At 50.7% G+C, this 20,427-nt stretch overlaps 2 protein-coding genes across 4 annotated transcripts; both read left to right on the top strand.

Moving 5' to 3' along the window:
* The first annotated feature begins 662 nt into the window (after positions 1-662).
* LOC308245664 (triggering receptor expressed on myeloid cells 1-like) lies at positions 663-7,677 on the top strand. 3 transcript variants are annotated; one of them, XM_080663256.1, is made up of 4 exons: positions 663-889; positions 2,385-2,741; positions 4,221-4,422; positions 7,258-7,677. In XM_080663256.1, the coding sequence occupies exons 1-4, from the start codon at positions 841-843 to the stop codon at positions 7,361-7,363; spliced, it is 714 nt and encodes a 237-aa protein (XP_080519382.1). In that variant the 5' UTR covers positions 663-840; the 3' UTR covers positions 7,364-7,677. The 3 variants fall into 3 exon arrangements, with proteins under 3 accessions (XP_080519382.1, XP_080519383.1, XP_080519384.1); XM_080663257.1 differs by having other exon boundaries at positions 754-889; positions 4,221-4,409; XM_080663258.1 differs by having other exon boundaries at positions 799-894.
* A 4,925-nt stretch (positions 7,678-12,602) lies between these two features.
* On the top strand, positions 12,603-19,897 carry LOC308245666 (triggering receptor expressed on myeloid cells 3-like). Its single transcript, XM_080663260.1, has 4 exons — positions 12,603-12,817; positions 13,969-14,313; positions 19,141-19,269; positions 19,590-19,897. Exons 1-4 carry the CDS (start codon positions 12,748-12,750, stop codon positions 19,634-19,636), a joined length of 591 nt encoding a protein of 196 aa, XP_080519386.1. The 5' UTR covers positions 12,603-12,747; the 3' UTR covers positions 19,637-19,897.
* The last annotated feature ends 530 nt before the right edge of the window (positions 19,898-20,427 follow it).

The following is a 20,427-nucleotide window of genomic DNA, read 5'->3' on the forward strand; positions in this document are numbered from 1 at the left end:
CACACCATCAAAGCTGTCGTCTATTGCTTCTAGAATGGAACCTACTGCGTTTTTCCCCCTTTTTTTTTCATCACTGTTCTGTAATAACATAGCACCCTGTTTCCTTTCTTTCTTACTTTTTGAAATCTAAGTCTATTCTTGTTTGATGGCGGCTATATCCTCTCAACGTGTTTCTGAGGTTTCCTTTACCATGGCCATGTCTGGCACAGAATGCTGAGAGCAAGTGCCGGGTGTGGGCCACCCTGGTGATGAAGAGGGGGTGGGCCTCATGTCAGAAAAAGCCAAGGGAAACAGGGTGGGGTGAGTAGGGACAGGACGTAGACACACCGTGTGTGAGGTACCTCACTGAGCACTCTCCCTATGGACCTCATTTAGTCCTCACAAAGCCCCTAGCAATGCGGTATCGATACTCAACCCGACGGCAGTGTGCCTGACCCTTTCACTTTTGCTGACTGGATGGGATGGAGAGTGGGCCTCAGAAGAGCAAGGTGGCTCTCTAGTCCACTGATAATGTTCACACCTTATTTTTGTTTACACAAAAATATTATTCTCACGACAATTTCATGAGATAGTTGCAAAGGTCATTGTCATTATCCGCAGAGAACAGGAAGCCGGGGTTTGGATAAGCTCAGGTAAGACGGGAGCCCCGGTTCTGGACTTTTGCGTTGTCTTTGACGTCTGGAGCAGAGGCAACCAGTGACGGGAACAACAACAGACGCAGAACTTCCCAGCAGCAGCATCATATCCTGTTGTGCAACTTTCGGGAGCCATTAGGTCAGAGTGTCACCTTGTAGCTGTCCCAGGAGCCACGTCGGCAGTTGGAGTTGGTGCCCATGAAGGATGAGGAAGACCAGGCTCTGGGGGCTGCTGTGGACGTCCTTCATCCTAGGTAAGGTGAGGAAGAGGAGGGAGCGGGTGAGGCCTCTGCCAGGACCCCAGGAGATCCCACCATGAGAAAGGTTTCCCTTTTCATTTAAAGCTCCAGGAGCTATGACTGCCCAAGTTAGAGCTGACCAACCGTTATGTCAGGCTGGCTTTGTCTATGCAAATTTAGCAGAATCAGGGGTGATAATCCAGGTGGGCAGATGGAGTTTGGCTTTCATGAACCGGTGCATTTCATGTTTTTCAAAAGGAGAACTGGGAGAAGAGTGAGGGTTGAGGTGGTGTACTTGCCGTGTCCTATGGGGAAGGCTTGGGGTTAACTCAAAGCTCCTTCTAGCTTCTGGGAATTAGAGTCACTAGGCATCCATTCACACTTGGGCTGGGACTGCTGATCGAAACTAGTGTCGGTATAACCCAAGGGATCTCAACCTTGGTATTATTGACATTTTGGGTAGGATGGTTCTTTGTTCATGGGACCGTTTTGTGCATTGTAGGATGTTTAGCAGTATCTCTGCCCCCTACCAAAATGTCTCCAGGCATTGCCCAATGTCCCCAGGGAGGCAAAGTGTCCCCGGTAGAAATACAGCAATTGAAGTTCCATATCCCATTGACCTATCAACTTTAGCAAGAAAGAGCATTTTTCTCAACAGTTACAGTAGTCTCAGGGAGAATTCTAGTTGGCTCAGCCCCAGTCATGTGCCCATTCCTAAACCGATCAGAGGGGCCAGGGTGATGAGATTCTTTGATTGGCTAAGCCTGTGTCGTGTTCCATCCTTGAGAATGTGGGCAGCCCCAGGAGTAAAGCCACATGGGGTTGGTCCCCTGAGATAGAGGTGCTTTGGAATACCAGCGAGTCAGATATCTATGTCCGCCATGTCCTCAAGATGGCTTCCTCACTGTTTATTCAATAGTTTCTCGAACTTATCTCTTTTCCTGACTTAGATGAAGTTCCTCTAGCTGTTGGGAGGAGTTGATCTCTGCTAGTATAGTGTCCACACATCCACTCTCCACTCTGTATGCCTTTCTCTATAATCTTCCCCTCCCATCATGCCCTCGTCATGCATGGTCTTAGCACACGTCCCATGTTCTGTTTCTAATCAGGTACTTTCTTCCTCTCAAAAACAAACTAAAATAATAAGAGTGTAATACACTAATTAGACTGGACGTCCTTCTGGACATTCTTCCTTCCGGACAAAGCTGCAGCTGGCAGGGGGAGAGGGGAGTGGGGAGGGGTCAAGGCCCTTGCACGAATTTCATGCATTGGGCCTCCAGTCATTTATAAAAGACAATTTGCAAGAACCATATGCAGTCTAGCTGGTGTAGTTAAAAAACAAACAATCAAACAAAAACTACTCACAGTGAAAGTTGCCTCTTTGCTAGAGGCCATAAGGATCTTGTCTGAAAAAAAAATGGGTGGTTGGACAAGAAAAAGAAGTGGTTCCTCTCTTTCTTTCCAAAGAGAGGAAAACGTACAGAGCCCACCTTTGCTTCCCTGCTTACAGAACTCCAAGGTGCGCCCACATCAGAGGAGATCCAGTACACGCGGATGGAGGGGCAGAGCCTGGACGAGAGCTGTCCCTTCAATGTGATCAAGTACTTCCACAGCCGGAAGGCGTGGCAGAGGCTGGGAGACAGAGGGGAGACCCAGACACTGGTCAAAACAGACGGGGTCTCAGGGATGAGCTCCAAAGTCCAGATGGGCAGATACTCCCTAGAAGACATCCCCAATGACGGCATACTGCATGTTCACATGGCCGACCTGCGCGTGGAGGACTCGGGATTGTATCAGTGTGTGATCTACCAGCCTCCCAAAGCCCCCTTCCTGTTGCACCATCCCATACGCCTGGTGGTGACAAAGGGTGAGTGGCCCGGGGCTGGGAGGTGAAGCGGGAGAGCCAGGCTGGGTGGGGGCAAGGCTGTGGTGATGGCACCTGCAGGGCTGTGGCCCAGGGTTTCCAGCAGCCTGTCTTCCTCCCAGAAGTTCCAGGTCTGTTGAGGTCCCTACGAGGCATTTGGTCCAACAGTGAGAAAGGGTTTCTATGTATAGGATTCCTCTTGGGTTGCAGAGTCTAATTTGGAGTGCTCTTATAGGAAGAGGGGTACAGTGAAAGGTGAGTGGTAGACTTGGGATAATTTCGTCTCATTCTTCAGGGTTCCAGGTAGAATTCATGTAGCCGGGAGGCCTCTGGGACCCGCTCCCCCCTTCCCAAAGGTGCATTTGATGGCCCTCCTATGTGCTTACAAAGCAGTGCTTCTTAGACCTCCCTGTGGGCACAGATCACCCAGGGATCTTATTTTATTTTTTTTATTTTTTTTTTTTTTTAAAATATATTTTATTAATTTTTTACAGAGAGGAAGAGAGAGGAGAGGGATAGAGAGCTAGAAACATCGATGAGAGAGAAACATCGATCAGCTGCCTCCTGCACACCTCCTACTGGGGATGTGCCCGCAACCAAGGTACGTGCCCTTGACCGGAATCGAACCTGGGACCTTTCAGTCCGCAGGCCGACGCTCTATCCACTGAGCCAAACCGGTTTCGGCTTCCCAGGGATCTTATTTTAAATACAGATGGATTCGACAGGCCTAGGGTGGGACCTAGATTCTGTATCTCTGATCTGCTTAGAGATGATGCTGATGCTGTGGTCCATGGCTCCCATTTGGGGTAGCAAGGCTCCCGAGCTCACTTTGCACCCCCTTTCACGGACAACACTCTCTCACTGAGTAGTAGTGGCCAGTTCGCTTATCTGTCTCCCCTATTTATCTCTGAGCACTTTGAGGGAGGAGCCTGTGCCCGGCTCAGGTCTGTATCCCCAGCAATTAATGTAGTATGATTAATGCAGTGCGGGGCACACAGTAGGTCTGCAACAGATGTTGATCTGATGAATTAAGGAAGGCAGAGGAAAGAGAGACAGCTTCAAGTTCCTAGCACCTGGGGAAGCCTAAGCCTTAGGAAGACAAGGCAACCTATGCAATATATTAATAAAAAATGACTCGTGAAGCAGTATGCCACAGGTATAGGTGAGTGCAAGGCTGAGGGAATGGTGAGAGCTGGAGGAATCGAGGATTATTCTTGAGAAGGTGGGGGCATATGGATTGGTGAAGAATAGCAGGCAAGTGCATTTCCAAAGACATGAACAGAAAATTCCTTCCTCCTTCTCTTTCTTCCTCCCTTCCTTCTTTTCTTTTTTCCTGTCTCTGACCCAGGCTGACCCTACACATTTTAAAAAAAATCTTAGCAAAAGGAAACCTTGTGTCATGAATGTCAAAGTTCATTTCCCTCCTCAAATCCATTTACCCTATGACCCATCCATCCATCCACCCAATGTGTCTTCTTGCAGATCCTGCCTCACACATCGATCCTATCCAGAACTTGGCTCGGAGTTCCACTCTTCCTCCTGTTACCACCAAGGCCCGGGGCAGGATCCATACCAGCCCCAGTCCTGTGACTCAGCTCCTGCCCATGTCAACTGCCAGCCTCTCCTCCCCTGGCCTTGGAATCAACCCCACACACGGGACGGATGTCCTCAGTACGGTGCCCAGGTCTCTCCGTGGGGGATGGGTGGTGGGTTTGGACCCTTTGATTCCCAGTCCTTGTCCTGAGATGATGTGGGGAGTGAGGGATGGGGAGGGTGAAGCCCAGGAGCAGACTTGAGTCACTTCCATCTGGTAGGACTTCCCAGGGCGGAGGGAGGTGGAGCTAGAGGGAGGAGGAGGCTCTGGCGAGGCTGCCATCTCCCCAGTTCAACCCTCGCTTTCCTGGGGTGCCAGAGGAGGGGGGAAGTGGCATCTTCGCTGAATTCCAATGCTTATTTCTGTTTGTACATGTTTTAACACAGTGATAGTTCTAAACATTTTCATTAATTTTCTGTGCGAAAACTCTTCTTTGCTGTTGCTACCTATTCTTCCTAATTACAATTTCAACGAATGTCTACTTTTTTATCAATGGGGAAACCATAACTTATGTAATCGTTGGCCTGTTTTTAGATGTTGAGATTGTTTCCTCTTTTTTATACTATTAACTCTGAGATGGACATATTTTTGCAGATGTCTTTTCCTTTAAATCATGTATTCAAACAAAAGTCCAGTGAAGAGAAATGGAACATGTGTACTGCTCTCTATACCAAATGCTCCTCCAAAGATCGGGAGCTGTGTGACCCATAAGGCATAAGTGGGCACAGTCGCTGCAGGTGGCCTCCTGGGACTCAGAGTTTCTGAAATGGTCCTGCCCACAGAGGTGCGAACTGGAATTTCCCTGTCACTGCGGGGGTGAGCTGGGTGCTGGTAGTGCCTTTCCCTCTTATATCGTTTCACTGGCACCAGCCTAAGTGCCTGGCACGTAGTAGGTGCTCATTAAATCTTTATGAGCTAAATACACTAAGTGATCTAGTGAGAGTCAACATTTTTCTTTTTAAAAATTTTCATTGATCTTTGAGAGAGAGAGAGAGGAAGGAAGAGGGAGAGAGAAAGATGATTGTGAGAGTGGAACATCGATAGGCTGCCTCCTGCAGGCCCTCAACAAGGGATCAAGCCTGCAACCTGGGCATGTGCCCTGACCTGGAATTGAACCCACAACCTTTTGGCACATGGGATGATGCCCAACCAACTGAGCCGCCCTGGCCAAGGCCAATGTTTTTATTCACAACTTTTAATTTCTAGTATGTCAATGAGTGTGCACAACCTTTGCCCACATTCCTACTAGAGCCAGCACCTGCACCGCTTTTATCTATTCACTTTATCTATTAATGAGTTATAAACTAGTTTCTCAGAGTCCAGGCAGGAGAGCCGAAGCCACCGAGCTTCTTTGAAAACAAGGCAGTTTAATACAGGGAGCGGTTTGCCCAGGTGATGGTGCTGAGTCTGGGGATGGCAGGAGAGGCCGCTCGGAGGAAGCCATTTGTCTCCCTGCTGGGGTGGGCTCCCCAGAAGCAGGCTGTGGCGAAAGTCTTGTGCAGATGATTTAGGAAGCTGCTGCAGATAAACCCATTAGGGAAGTGGGAGCAGGGGAGAGGGCAGCCTAGCAAAGGCCGTGGTAACCAAGCTGAGTCCCATGGGGGGGGGGTACTCTGGCTCAGTCCTGCAGAGGGTCTTGGGGACCCACAGGACCCTAGAGTTGTCAGTACCAGGGCCAGAGCTGGAGTATTTATGTTCCGGAATTTCTAGTTCCCGGTGAGGGCGGCCCATGGACTCCCAGGCACTGCAGAGGTCTGCCCTGCATGCAGTCTCTGAAGGGCTGTGTGCTGGCCCCGGAGAGTGACTCCACCTAAGAGATCCGTTATAAGGTCGGGAGGGGATAAGGCGGGGCACTGACGGGAGACTGGAAGGAGGTGGAGTAGAGGAGCCCTAGCTGGGCCTTTCTGCAGCAGGGCTCAAACCCAGGCACAGGCCACAGGGAGGAGGGCCAGAGAGGCCCTGGTCTGGCTGGCCCTGCCCCATGCCCCACCAGCCAGCAGCACCACTGGTGTCTGAACTTGACCAGGCTGCCTTCCACATCTCCTTTCCGGTGACTCAGGACAGTTTCTCGGCAGGGGGTGGATGTCGAGGCCACAGGTTTGCTTCCCACTTTCTAGAGCCATATGTCATTGGTCACTTTGCTAGTTTGTACATTCAGTTTTTAGTTTTGTGTAGGCAAATGCCAATTCTAAAATTACTGCTTTGTTTTATTCCTTCCTTGTGCTTGATTCTATTTCCAGGTGACTTTTCAGTTACTTAAAAATGTCAAATTTAAATTTAAACTTCAGATTCTTATGTAACATTCGATCTGCCTCTGGATTTCAATTTGTTTCACTGCTACCTTTTCTCCTTTGGTTCCGTGTCTTGTCACGCAGGTCACTTGTGCTATAATCTATTTCCATGTCTACTGAGTCCAGGCAGGCCAAGTGTCCTCACTATTTCTATGCCTTTCTCTTGCGATCTAATGACAGTTACCTAGGACATTTAGAATCATTTTTGCTAAAAATCTATAAAAATTCATGATGGGATTTTGATAAGGATTGGATTCCTCTCGGCTGATAGAGGAGGAAACTGAGGCCAAAGAGGCGAGGGACCTTTCCCGGAAGTAGGTCCTGATGCTGAGAATGGAACCCAGGCTTCCTGGCTCTGGGACCGCTCTCTCTAGTCATCACAGTGGAGGAAGAGGAGCTTGCTCAACCTGCCTCTTCCCCTCGCTGCCTCTCCTGGCCCCATGTTCTCTACTAAACCTACGTCAGCAGTTTTAGGCAATGGGACCAACTAAATGCACAGAGGCAGTCAGTGTGGGGAAAGCTCTGGAAGAACCCACACCGATAAAATAGTGGTGTGAAGAAGCTTTGCAGAGTAAAGCTCAAGTATGAGGAGTGTCATTGCCAGCAGCAGCGTGACATCTTCTCTCTCCCCCAGGATCTCTCAGATCAGCATCATCACGATCGTGGTGTGTGGAATCCTCAGTAAGAGCCTGGTCTTCACTTTCCTGTTGATCGCCACACAGAGGTCATTTGGCCGCTAGGCCCATGAACCAAGAATGCCCTGCGACCTCCATCCACGTCCATCTGGCAGTTGTGCCAGAAGAAGCATGTGAAAGGAGAGGCAAGGGGGTAGGGTGGGTGGGGAGGGCAATGACTGACTTGAATCTGTAACTCAGGTTATTTCTAAGGCTCAGGATCAACCTTCCTGGCCCTGCTGACTCCCCTCATTTCACTAACAACCTTGGGTGTGAGCTTTGCTCCATCAGAAAAGAAGAGACAGGCCCTAACATGTCCTGGGCCTCCGTTCCCCTGGCGGCCTACAGTTTGCATTAAATAAAGACGGAGTCCAATGCTTTTCTTTTCTTTCTTTCTTTCTTTCTTTCTTTTTTTTTTTTTTTTTTTTTTTTTTTTTTTTTTTTTAGTTTAGTTTAATGTATTTTAATAGCAAACTTACAGGAACAGCACAGAAGACAGACAACGTTAAAAACATGTATTTGCATGTAGGACAACTAAGTTAGAAAAGTATAGTGAATGGATGGAATGTACCGTTCGATAAAAATGCTACAAACACCATTTAGTTGCCATCAGTAAGAAATTTACTTGTTTTTTTAAAAAATCCAAATGCTGGCATTGTCCAGAAAAATTTAACAGGTTTACTTATATTGTTATAAAGTTGAACTTCTGAAACTTGTTCACTGAAACATTTGACTTGCATTAATGCTTTATGTCCCCGCATTTATATTAAAAAAATCCACACACAAATGAAAATGGAAAAACTGTCAATACCTGATTTCTGTCCCCTACTTTCAACTTGCAGTCATATACTCAGGTACCTTTTGACCCCATGGAAAAAAAAACAACCCTAACGTTCAGAACTACCAATAACAGGGAGAAGAGAAAAAAAAAATTTAAAAGAATGAAATGTTTTCTATCATAGTGGATTCTTAAGCACGTTCTCCAGTATGCGGCGTGCTGGCTGGCTGTCTTTGGGCATAATTGTTACACGTTTGGCATGGATAGCACGCAGGTAGGTGTCTTCAAAAAGGCCACCCAGATCGGCCTCACTGGCCTCCTGCAAAGCACCAATTGCTGCACTTTGGAAGCGCAGGTGTGTTTTGAAGTCCTGAGCAATTTCTCGCACCAGACGCTGGAAGGGAAGTCTGTGAACAGGAAGTTCAGTGGACTTCTCCTAACCTCTTTCACGAAGTGCCACAGTACCAGGCGAGTAACGATGAGGTTTCTCCACCCCTCCAGTAGAGGGCGCACTCTTTCGAGCGGCTTTGGTAGCCAGTTGCTTCCTTGGTGCTTTACCCCCGTGGATTTGTGGGCAGTCTGCTTTGTAGGAGCCATGGTATAGAGACCTCCTTACTTAACCCTTCTCCTTCGGCTGGAGCTCTGAGAGCTGGAGGCGGTGCAGGCATTAGAGAGTGATGGGCGGCTGCGAACACCCCAGTGCTTTTCACTGTCACTCGCTGTCCTGTGGGGTCATGAGGTACAGAGGGCACAGCTGCTACTAGTAAATTTGCCTTGCTCCTTGCCCTGGACCACTGCACTGGGGCTGGACCCTGGCAGAGCAGCACCACAGAAGCATCCTGCTCTCCCGGCCACCGGGGCCTTCCTTTCTTCTAGAATCAGTCGCTTGGGTTCCTCCCTTACGCTGTGGCCCTTTCCAACACTCCCAGGAAAAGGTGTTGAAAGCCATGGAGTGAGGAGAAGACATGACGTCACGGGGAGAAGTCCCCTTTGGGGCAGAGAAACGGAGTGAACCAGAAGGCAGCATCCTGGGACAGTACTGGGAGGATGAGATAGGCTTTGGAGGATGAGACTGGTAGAGAGTATCGCTGATAGAGAGTATCATTTGTCTATTGTGTGCATCATCCCTGCATCCTCAGAACAAGCCTGGGAAGGCAGAGCAGAGTGTGACTGGAATGAGGCCACACGAGTAGAAAGTCATCACTTGTTGGCAGGAACAAAAATTGAAGAGTCCCTTTCCTGAAGGCTAAGCCCAAGAGAAGAGAACAGCCAGGAGCTCTTCCTGTGATGCCTCTACATGCCTCTTTCCCTGGTATCACACCAGGGGCAGGGATGGTGGCATGACAAGAGCTCAGCCTTTAGGCTCCGGGAGGTTCTCCCCTGTGCGCACTCCGGTTCCCCATTCTGCCTTCCTCTAGGGCCCTTTAGCCCCCATGTTCACCCATGCAGTAGGAGTCCAGGCCCACCTGTGTCTGGCAAAATCCAACAGATTTAAATCAGGACTTTCCAACTCCCTACCTCTTTTGGCCCTAAAGGAGGAAGGGTCCTCCATCGGTGGTGAAAAAATGATGGGTCCTCCTACTCCAATTCAGCAATGGCCAAGGCTAATTTCATATCTCATTCCCCAAGAACAAACACATCTTCCAACACACAATCCAGCTTGTGTTAGGAAAACATATTCCTACCATCAGCATGACTTTCCCCCACTGCTGTGGGAAAAAGATGCCTGAGTGCTGAGGTGCAGTCCCCCCACCAGCCCCCGCCCTGTCCTGATCACACGGCCATCATACAAGGACTTCCTCATCAACCTGAGAGCACCTGCTCTGGCTGAAGCCTCAGGAGGATGGCACTGACCCCAGAGACTCTCTCTCATCCCCCAATTTGAGTCCATCAGAAGAAGTGCAAAGGGAAGTCTTGTCTTCTGAGAAGCCCTTCTTCCAGCAACTGTTCATCTCGGGGCATCTGTTTGCCTCCCTAAGGGGGTCGAGCAGCTCAGCGGCAGTAACCACAGGACATGCGGTGTTTGCTTTCTGAGGTTGCTTCTCTGGGACCTGCAGGCCAGCAGGTCCAGTGCTGTCCCTGTTCACGAAGGGACAAGGGAGGTGCCATTGCTAAGTGTTGACTAGGAGAAGCAGAACACGTTAGTGCAGCATTTCTCAAACTCCAGTCCTCCTGCATCAGTGTCTCCTGGAACATTTGTTTAAAAAGCAGATTCCAGGGACCCTCCCAGCGCATGCGGCTGAATCCCAGCGCATACAGCTCTCTCTTGGTGGTTCTCAAGCTTGTTTGCAAGATAGAGTTCCAAGAAGTCATCAAGCTTCTTACCAAACACCAGGACACATTCATAGTAGAGGAAATCAGCTGCAGGAGTTCATTTGCTGTGTGCTTAACGTAATTATAGGTTATGTAGTGTTTAAGTCCAATATACACTGAGTGGCCAGATTATTATGATCTCTGAATGCATAATAATCTGGCCACTCAGTGTATATCCTATATAATAAAAGGCTAATATGCAAATTGTCCCCTCGACCAGGAGTTCGACCAGCAGACAGGCCGGCCAACAGCCCATGTCCCCTCCCCCTGGCCAGGCTGGCCGGACCCCACCCATATATATATACTGAGTGGTCAGATTATTATGCGTTCAGAGATCATAATAATCTGGCCACTCAGTGTATTAAACTTGCCTGAGAAATCATGAACACGGAATTGGAAGACAAATGGCTGTGCTGGATGCTTTCCTGTTTGCGCCTGTAGGCCCACTCTCCATCCTTCTCTTTCTTGAGCAAGATGGGTTAAATCAACTGGCTCCCTTGCCAACTAGCTTCCAGTTGTGTTTCACCCATGGGCAGCAGCGTGAAAGCAGAGCAGAGGGCGGGAAGAGGATGAGGGCGGGGATTTTATCCTCTGGGCTCCTTCTCTGTGGAATGGCTGCATTCCTCTAAGGGAGGCCCCTTCATACCCCTCACCAGACAGCTGCTATCTCCAAGTTTGGGCAACTGCTCCATCCCTTTTCCCTTTAGGCCTAGAGGTGGTAATGACTCACCACTCTCAGCAGCCTCAGGGTACTGCAGCATCCCTTACTGATTTCTCCAAATTCCACCACACTTTTGTCAAACACGGCTCAATTACTCAGTTTCAGTGAGCCACCTGTCTCCTGCTGGACTTTGGTGGATAGGACAGTACCATGTGGTTAATTACTTGGGCTTTGGAATTAAGCAACACCCAGGTTGAACCCCAGTTCCACAACATCCTTGAAGTATGTCTGATCTTGAAAGACTCAGAGCATCTCTCTAGGCCTCATCCTTGAGACATTCCTCATTGCCTCGTGGACAAAATAACCAAGGTCAGGCATGGCTCTTGCTGCCAACAACCGAATGCAAGCCCGGCTGTCCTGAACAGCAAAGGAATTGAGAAAGATGTCAGTGGCTCATAGACTCAATGAGAAGGCTGGAGGGCCAGGCTTAGAAAACAGCAGAAGCCAAGAGAGAATGGGCAAGAGGCCACAGCTGAGGTTACAGCATGAGGTCGTCTAGTGGTGAACGTGCCATTAATGCTACAGCCCCTCCCCTGCACACCTGAAGCCCTCGAACCTGCCACCATGCTGTCCATGGGCTTTCTGTGTGCACTGTCTCCAACTGGCTCACATCTTTCATCACAGGATCGTGCGTTTGGCCAGGCTTAGGTCATGTCCCAAGCCTGTTCCATAGGCACCAGGGAGAAGGGCAGGAGGAATCTGCCTTCATCTCAACAGAGGGGGGAGGGGAGCTTTGCATCCTAGTGAGACCCACACATTGGGGCATATCCCCCAAATGGAAAAGGCATTGGGGCTGGAGACTCAAAAGATGACAAATATTCACTACACAGTCTCCCTAAGCTGGTAGGATTAAGTGAGATCACCTGCGTAAAGCACCTGGCGCACGAGGGCCTTCAATCCATGGCAGTTAGTCACTCCCAGTAGCATTACAATTGTGACCTCCATGCCTGTGTCTAGACTGGGGCTCCTGGAAGCGCTCACCTCAGACGCAGGCTGAGGACCCTGGAAAGCCTTGGGGCCCCTCTGAATGCATCATCCATTTGGACCACTTGCCTCACAATCACCTGTGCTGCTTGTTAAAATGCAGATGCTGGGCCCTCTCTAGACTTCCTAAACTGGAGTCTCCGGGGGTGGAGCCCACGCACATGTATGTTTACCAGGGTTCCCAAATGATTGAGCCACATGCTCATACTTGAGGAGCATGGTGTGGAGTGAGATTAAACAAGGCATGTCATCAGGAAGGTCTGAACCAGACCTTGAAGGGTAACCGAATGTGAATGTACCGGAGAGGCTCGAGGAGGCAGTGGTCGGTGCCCAGTGATGAGGGTGTCTCGGTGCCCTGAGGAAGTGAGTGGAGCAGAGGTGGGACGTCTGATGGTGGGTCGGGGCCTGCTGTGGTGGGGAACGGGGTGTTGCCCCATAGGGCTGTGGCATAATGAGAGCGGGAAGGAAGATGTCACAAGGGCAGTGGTCTCTTTTCTCCTTCTGCATTTTCCCGAACCAGTCCCTCTCACTGCAGTTCCCTCAGGGTTTCTCAACTGCAAAGTAACAGCTACACCTCTCAGAGAAGGTGGAAAGTACCCACATGGGGCAACATCCTCCAGCAACTGCCAGAGCCCCTGGGATGGCCAACGCCTGATGGATAAAATGGACAGGACGGGGCTCTGGGGGCGGCCACGGCTGCTGCTGCTGCTGCTCTGGGTCTCAGGTGAGGAGAGGAAGGGAGAGGGACGTAGATGGCCCAGGGAAGGTGCCTACTAAGAGGGGTTTTCTCTCATTCCGTTAGGAGGACTGGGATGGGATCCTGGTATGTGTTAGAGACAGGAATGGGGGAAGGAAGGAAATGAACGCAGACTGTGCTGCCTGACCCCGAGCCAGCGGGGCTGGGCGACGCGTGGGTGCTGGAGGGTCCTCCCGTGCATCTCCACGTTGAGAAAATTATGTGAAGTCACCAAACAACCTCCCCTCGCTGTGCGGACAGCCTGGGAGATGTAGAGCAGTGCAAGGCACGGTCCCTCCTCAGAGGAACATTCGGGGGCTGAGGAGCTGGTTCCGGAACCAGACAGAGCTGGTTCAAATCCTGTTTCTGCCACTTTCTACAGATGTGGTCGTAAGAAGTCCTCTACCTTCTGTGAGCCTCAGTTTCCTCATTTGTAAACAGCACCTACTTCAGAGGGTTGTGCTAAGAGCTAAACAGCAGACTGATGTAAAATGCTTGGCTCAGTATTTAGGGCTTAGTAAGTGCTTAACAGAGTCCAGGTGGCTGCCCAGGACCATGACACTGATGATGTAACAGGTGTAGGGTGGTCAGTGGGTTGAGGGTGGGGGGAGACAGAGGTTAGTGCCAGCTGGAACTGCTCAGCGGACTCAGCCCTGGGACCTAATGGGATGGATATGGGCAGAGAGGAGTGGAAGCGCATCTGGCTTGGGAACCCCAAGGGGTAATACGAAGTACCCTGAAGGCATCGGACATGCCTGGGAACCACAGGTAGAAAAGAACATGGGTGGCAAAACTGGTTAAGTTCTCTTTTTACTTAAAAAAAAAACCACACCCACCTTTTTTATTATTAAAAAATTTCAATCTATAAAGTATAGAAAAAATAGTCACCATAAACTCATCTACTAGATTCAGACATTGAACCAGGATCGATATTTTGCCGTATTTGCTCCATATGTGTGCATATTGCTACAGACGCTGAGCCATTTCACATAGTGCACAGAAACCCCAAATGACTCCTAAGGGTTTGACGGAGCTGCCAGGACTCTCGCCTGCGCTCAGGGCTCTGCTCTGTGGCTGGTGGCTGTGGGGATGGTGGGAGGAAGGCTGGCTCAGTGAGGCTCTTCGCTCTCTCATTCTAGGACTTCGAGGCCAAGATGAGAAGCAAATGTGCTTCCTGGAAGGAAGCAACCTGACCATATCCTGTTTTTACACCAGGCAGTACGCCTCCAGCCTGAAGGCCTGGCAGCGCGTGAGGAGCCGCGGCCCCCCAGAGACACTGGTGCGCACAGATACCAGGAACATGGACCTAAATCGGGCCCAGGCTGGGAGATACCTGCTGGAGGATGACCCCACCGAGGTCATGTTCAGCGTCACTGTGAGAGAGCTCCAGAGGCAGGACTTGGGGCTCTATCAGTGTGTGATTGACCTCTCACCTCAGACCCCCGTGGTCCTGCCTCCTCAGATTCGGCTGGTACCGTGCGAAGGTGAGCAGCGGCGAGAGCCCAGACAGGGAAGGTTGTGGAGGCTGCGCTCCTGAGCCGCAGGTGGGACCCCTCTGCCTCCGGGGCCTTTGGAGAGAGAGTGCAGAGTCATGGGAAAATTTCTCCGTCTGAAATCAGAGCACGTGGGTCTTCTTATTTCTCGTTTTGTGACTTTGAGAGTCATAGCTCCTCTCTGGACCCCAATTTTCTCACCTGTTAAGGCAAGAAAGTTAGACTAGGTGATCTCAAAATTTCTCTCACTCTGTGCAGAGTGCCTGCCAGCGGGACCAGGTACTGAATACCGACTGCATAGCCAAGGTTATGGCTGTTTCCATTGTACATGGGAAGAAGGCCCAGGGAGGGCACGCTACTCACAGTGTCATTCAGCGATACCTGGAGCAGCTGGGATCCGACAGAGACCCATCGGATTCGGTTGTCCTTGGTGGATCCTGGAAGGGGGCCCAGTGTGGCCAGTGAAACTGTTCTCTTTCTCAAGAGATTTGCAAAGTAGCAAACAAGCAATAGGTGTTAGACAGCCAGATGAAGGGCCTCTCGCGTCCTTGAATTGCTTCTCATGGATGGAGGTCTGCTAGTCCTCCCCCTCTTTTCTCAGAAAGCCTGTCTACCCACCTAACCCAATACTTCTGCCCCGAGCTCCCCAATAAACCTTCTCCCTTTGAACCAGAGAGTTGGAGAGGCCTGCACCACACAGGACCCTGCTCTCCACATCCTGGATATCCCAATATGTAAATACTAGAGGCCCAGTGCATGGATTCATGCACATTGAAAGGAAATTAATTAGAAGGGGGCTGGCGGGGAAGGACTGGGGGAGACGGTCATGACATGCCCTGGAGCCAACCTCTCGCAGTCCCTCCCCCAGCCGACCACAATGGGGCAAAGGGCTCAAAGGGGCTTGAATGGCGTCTGCAGAGTGAGCAGGGTCTCTCAGCCTGGCCTGTGGGGATCAGGCTGAAACCAACAGTCTGACATCCCCCAAGGGGTCCCAGAGTGTGAGAGGGCACTCTGCAAAGTTGTTGTCGCTTGGCAGCTCCTGCATTGAGCATATGCCCCCTGGTGGTTGGTGCATGTCATACCTACTGGCGGGTAGGCTGGTGGCTTAGCCTTTTATCTATATATATAATCTATATATATAAAGAGGTAATATGCAAATTAGCCAGAACGCTGTAACGTCACAACTACTCAGGAGGAGGCTGCGAGTGCAGGAGGGTGGGAGGGGACTGTGTGAGCAGTGAGGCTAGCCATGGATGGCACAGGCTTGCAGAGAACAGGGTCTTCCAGCCGTTGCATGCCAGCAGTCCCGCCTCTGTGTGTGAACTGCAGAGGAAACACTTTTTCTGACTGCTCATGCAGGAGGCAACCAGTTGAAGTGTCCCTCTCACATTGATGTTTTTCTCTGTCTTTCCCTCTCTCTTCCACGCTCTCTAAAAATCAATGGAAAAATATCCTCAAGTGAGGATAAAAAAAAAGGAAGAAAGAAAGAAATGTCATATCCTATGAAAGAGACATCTTGAAAATGCCTAAAGAAAGTTGTCATTTTTTTTTTATATTTTATTGATATTTTACAGAGAGGAAGGGAGAGGGATAGAGAGCTAGAAACATCGATGAGAGAGAAACATCGATCAGCTGCCTCCTGCACACCTCCCAATGGGGATGTGCCCGCAACCAAGGTACATGCCCTTGACCAGAATCGAACCTGGGACCCTTCAGTCCACAGGCCGACGCTCTATCCACTGAGCCAAACCGGTTTCGGCGAAAGTTGTCATTTTTTTATAGTGAAGGGCCTGGAGTCCGTGTTGATGAAAACACCTTGGTGGCTGTGGCGGCCGACAGTGGCAGCAGCAGCGGGGTGATGGGGGTGGTGCTTTCCCCTTATCAGCCCGGTCACCTCCTGCAGAGGGAGGCCAGACTGCGGCTCCCTGGACATCAGTAGGACATCCCCGGAGGGCTCCCAGATTGGAGAGGGTGCAGGTCTGGCTGGGGGACCCCCTCACCCTCCATGCACAAATTTCGTGCACCAGGCCTCTTCTATATAGAGATTAGGCCAGGGTGGGGCTAGAGTTGAACTTCATAGTAATATTTGGAAATAAAGAGTTGACCAAGCAAAAGGAAGGTGCTATAGGCAGGAGTGGAGGGAAGCTACTGAACCCACATAATAGGAAAACATCCCCCAGGCCTTTAGGAACATCCAGTGATGCCCAGGAATTGAGAGACTGGTTACAAGTGATTTATACAGTTGGTGAAGCATTTCCACTGTCCTCTCTACTAGGAGCACTTTAGTAATTTGGTCTCAGTACCTGTACATGTGGAAGTGCTAAACCGGTTGCTGGTTGCAAAGGTAAGTGAGGCCGTCACAGGATAATAAAAGGTGCACAGGCCTGGTTTCCACTCCTCAACCCAGAACCTACTCAGTGACCTTAAGAATGTCCCTCGTACTACTCTAGGCTTGCTCCATTGTGATGTTCAATGGCTCCAATGCTCTGGGGTTCTCTATGTCTAAGTTCAGAGAAATGGGCTTTATATTACACCTTTGGCAAAGTTTGCCCACTCCATTAGACAGCTTGGGCCCACCAGGTTTGACTCCATCAATTAATAGCAGCCTCATTCTTTAACGCAAATCTTAATAAAGACAATAAGGGAAATTATTGGGAATGACTGAACCCATATTATTGAATGAGAATGATATCAAGTTTAATACAGGATAAATGTAAATGTAATTATTTTCATCAAACCACAAATAGCAGACAGTGGAGTTTTCATAGCAGCTTCCTATTTCTTTTCTGCAGTAATTGGAGAAAACTTTAGGCTGATGTAGCTAAGGAAACTGAGTCTAGTACAGCTTGTTCCTGCCTGAAGGACTTACTGGTCTCCCAGGGGAAACAAGAACACAATCCTCTGAAAAGGACACCTGCGGTAAACATGAGGTGGCCTGGGGAGGGGGTGGCAGGCAGGCACTGTTTTTAGTTAGGTTAAAACAAATGAATGGGGACTTCTTTCTGGAGTGGTGTAAGGCCTGCCTAGAAAAATGGACTTACCCTCAATGAATTGGGGGGAATCCTTCTGCATTTGTCTCCACGTTTCCAGGTCGGGGAGGGCATGGCAGCAGATGCCCACAGAAAGACACTTACATAATGTCATGCTATTTGGAGGTGATGGATGTGTCCACCCAATGCTGCAATAGGAAGAGAGGCCTGCAATGGGAACTTAGGGAGAGAAGGTGGGCATGGGAGGTAGGAGAAGGGTCAGAAGTGAGAGCAGGACTTGTGACCTGGTGAGCGGGCCACTTGACTATGAAGGGCTGGGTGGACCTAGGAGCCAAGAGCTAAAAAATTAGGCCAGGCTCACTGGACAAGACTCTGAAGACTGAGAGCAGCAAATGTCACAGAAATACATGGCAAGGAGGCAGGAGACATGGGTCCCAGTGCTGGCTCTGCTGATGTCTACTGAGTGGCCTTGGACACTCTCTGTCCATCCTGTTCCTTAGGGCTTAGATTGGATGGTATTGAATGCTTGCTTTCACCTTTGACCTTCTAGGACTCTGTGAATATTTATCCCCCAAATACAGTACAGTCCCATAGCAATGAACTTGGGACATAGTTGCTCAGCCTGTGGGAGAAAAATTGTTCCAAATATCTTGGAGGTCCCTCTTCGGTTCAGGTTAAGTCAGTCAGGTTGTGTCAGCAGCCTGGCAGGCTCAGGGTATGCAGTCCCATCTTCATGAAGCATTTTCTGGGCCCGGTAGGGGCCCAGTGTCAGTCCAAGAGAACGAACCCTAAAGGGTAATCTGGATTCAGCCTCAGTTGTGTCTGAATGAGGGTCGCTGCCCAGAGGCCACAGCAAAGTAGAATGATACTTTGGGTCATTAGCTGGGCCCTCTGCTCAGGCCTCACAGGTGGGCTCCAGAGAGCCAGGCTAGACCACATGGAGGCCTGTCTCCTGCTCCAGGCAGGCGAGGGAGTCCTGAGCGCCTGCAGGCAGAAGGATCTTCGCTTCTATTTCTCTTCCGAAGCCCTCACCCTCATACAAGCCTTGAATGTTACTGCCTCAAGGCAGCACAAGTCCCATCAACCAGCCACAGAGGAAAGGAGCTGGGGTTGGGGAGCTAAGATTACAAAGGTGTTTTATACCCCTGATGACAGAGCATCACCTAGAAAGCGTGGCCCAGGGGCGAATGGAATTTGAGCAATCTTCCTTGGAGTTAAAGGAATGGGATGGACAGAAATCCTCTGCACAGAGTTGCTGGGGCCTGGGGCCTGGAGGGGTGTAGAGACCACTACCTAGAGGAAGAGAAACTTTGAAGGTAGCAGAGGAGTAACACATGCAGAAGAGGGGTGGCCACCATGCCAGGAGCAGGTGGTGACATGCACTCACAGTGTCAGCTACACAAGGAGACAGTTTGGCTGAGTGGAGAGGAGATGGGTAAGGCTAAAGCAGGACTGGTCGTGGATTCAGACTGCGAGAGCCTTGGGCGCCTGCAGCCTTGTGCACTTTGCTCTGTAGGAACGGGAGCACGCAGGGCTTTCCCTGGCGCCTTGAGTGGGAGAGTGAGGGCTCATGCTGCAGCTATGGGCAGGAACTATGCAGAAGGGAGATATTAGGGGCAGAAGACCAGTAGATCCCTTGAGGGTGAGAGCCATCACAAAGCATTATGGGAAAGGTAAGGCCCAGCCTCAAAGTCCCTGCTTGGCTGCTGTGGTGGCCAGGAGGCAGGGAGCAGGCTGAGCTTCAGAGCAGAACACCTGGCAGACACCCACCCTTTCAGACTCAGGAGGGTCAAACCTAGGACACCAACGCTTGTGCTTGACCTTCCAGGCGTGCCGCCCGCCCCTGCCCTTCCCGAGCTGCGGCTACTGGCTATTGTTCTGACCTGCGGATTCGTCCTAAACAAGGGCCTGGTGTTCTCAGTCCTGTTTATCCTTCTCTGGAAAGCCAGGGCCTCAGGTGAGTGGGTGGAAATGAATGAAGGGACCCAGATGGTATCTGCAGACAAGAGCTCAGAGGGGCCATGTCCCAGGGGTTCCCCAGAGCTTGCCCCATGACTTTCCCTACTTTTTTGCCTAGGAGGCAGTCCCAGCCCCGGGAACCCTATGAATGGTGCTGGGCTGGGCTCACCTGGACAGGAAGACCTGGGGTTGGGAGCGGCCAGAAGGTTTTTGCTGCTTGGCAATCCAGTCTTTTCTTCAGAGGAGGGAGGGAGACTGAAGCTGGGACTGGCATGGATGGATCATTGGCAAATGCTGTCTATTTCTCTCACTCCTCAGGTGAGCCAGACCCAGGGGAGCAGCAAAGTCACCCTTCCAGGAGCTGATGGACATGCCTTCCTCCCCTAGCAAACATCACATTCCACTCTCTGTTCACCAGATGAACAAACAAATAAACTTCTCTCTCAGGGAAGTAAAAGGCTCCCTAAACTTCTTTTGTGAGGTCTCCGCCCAGCCCCTTTCTTATTTAGAGAAGGGTACTGAAAGGAAAGCGTGGGGAGCTGGAAGGAAGGAGACCCACTGAACTAATCACAGGCAAAGAAAATGGCAAACTATCCTATACAATAAAGAGGGAATATGCAAATTGATCATCACTCTGTCACAAAGATGGCTGCACCCATAGCTGAAGCCAAGTTCCCTTAAGGAGCCTTCATGAGCAATCAGCAGGGACCTGAGGCTACGCCCTCCCCTGCCCCAAGGGGGCTTGACAGGGGACCTCAGGCTGCATCCCCCAACCAGCAGGGCTTGACAGGGGACCTCAGGCCGTGCCCCCCGCCCCGGCGTCAGGCCAGGGGACCTGAGGCTATGTCCCCTGCCTGGTGGGGCTTGACGGGGGACCTCAAGATGTGCTTCCCGTCCTGGTGCTGGACTAGGGGACCTCAGGCTGCTCCCCCCACCCCAGCACCAGGCCAGGGGACCTTAGGCCGCGCCTCTGACCAGGTGGGGCCTGGCAGGGGACTTCAGGCCACGCCCCCCTCCTGGCTGGGCTTGATGGGGGACCTCAGGCTGTGTCCCCCACCCAGCAGGGCTTGACAGTAGACCTCAAGGTGCACCCCCAGTGCTGGGTTGGGGGACCTCAGGCCATGCCCCCCACCCAGCAGGGCTTGACAGGGACCTC

The sequence above is a fragment of the Plecotus auritus genome (genome assembly GCF_963455305.1).
Source record: "Plecotus auritus genome assembly, chromosome: 4".
In the NCBI taxonomy this organism is placed as follows: domain Eukaryota; kingdom Metazoa; phylum Chordata; class Mammalia; order Chiroptera; family Vespertilionidae; genus Plecotus; species Plecotus auritus.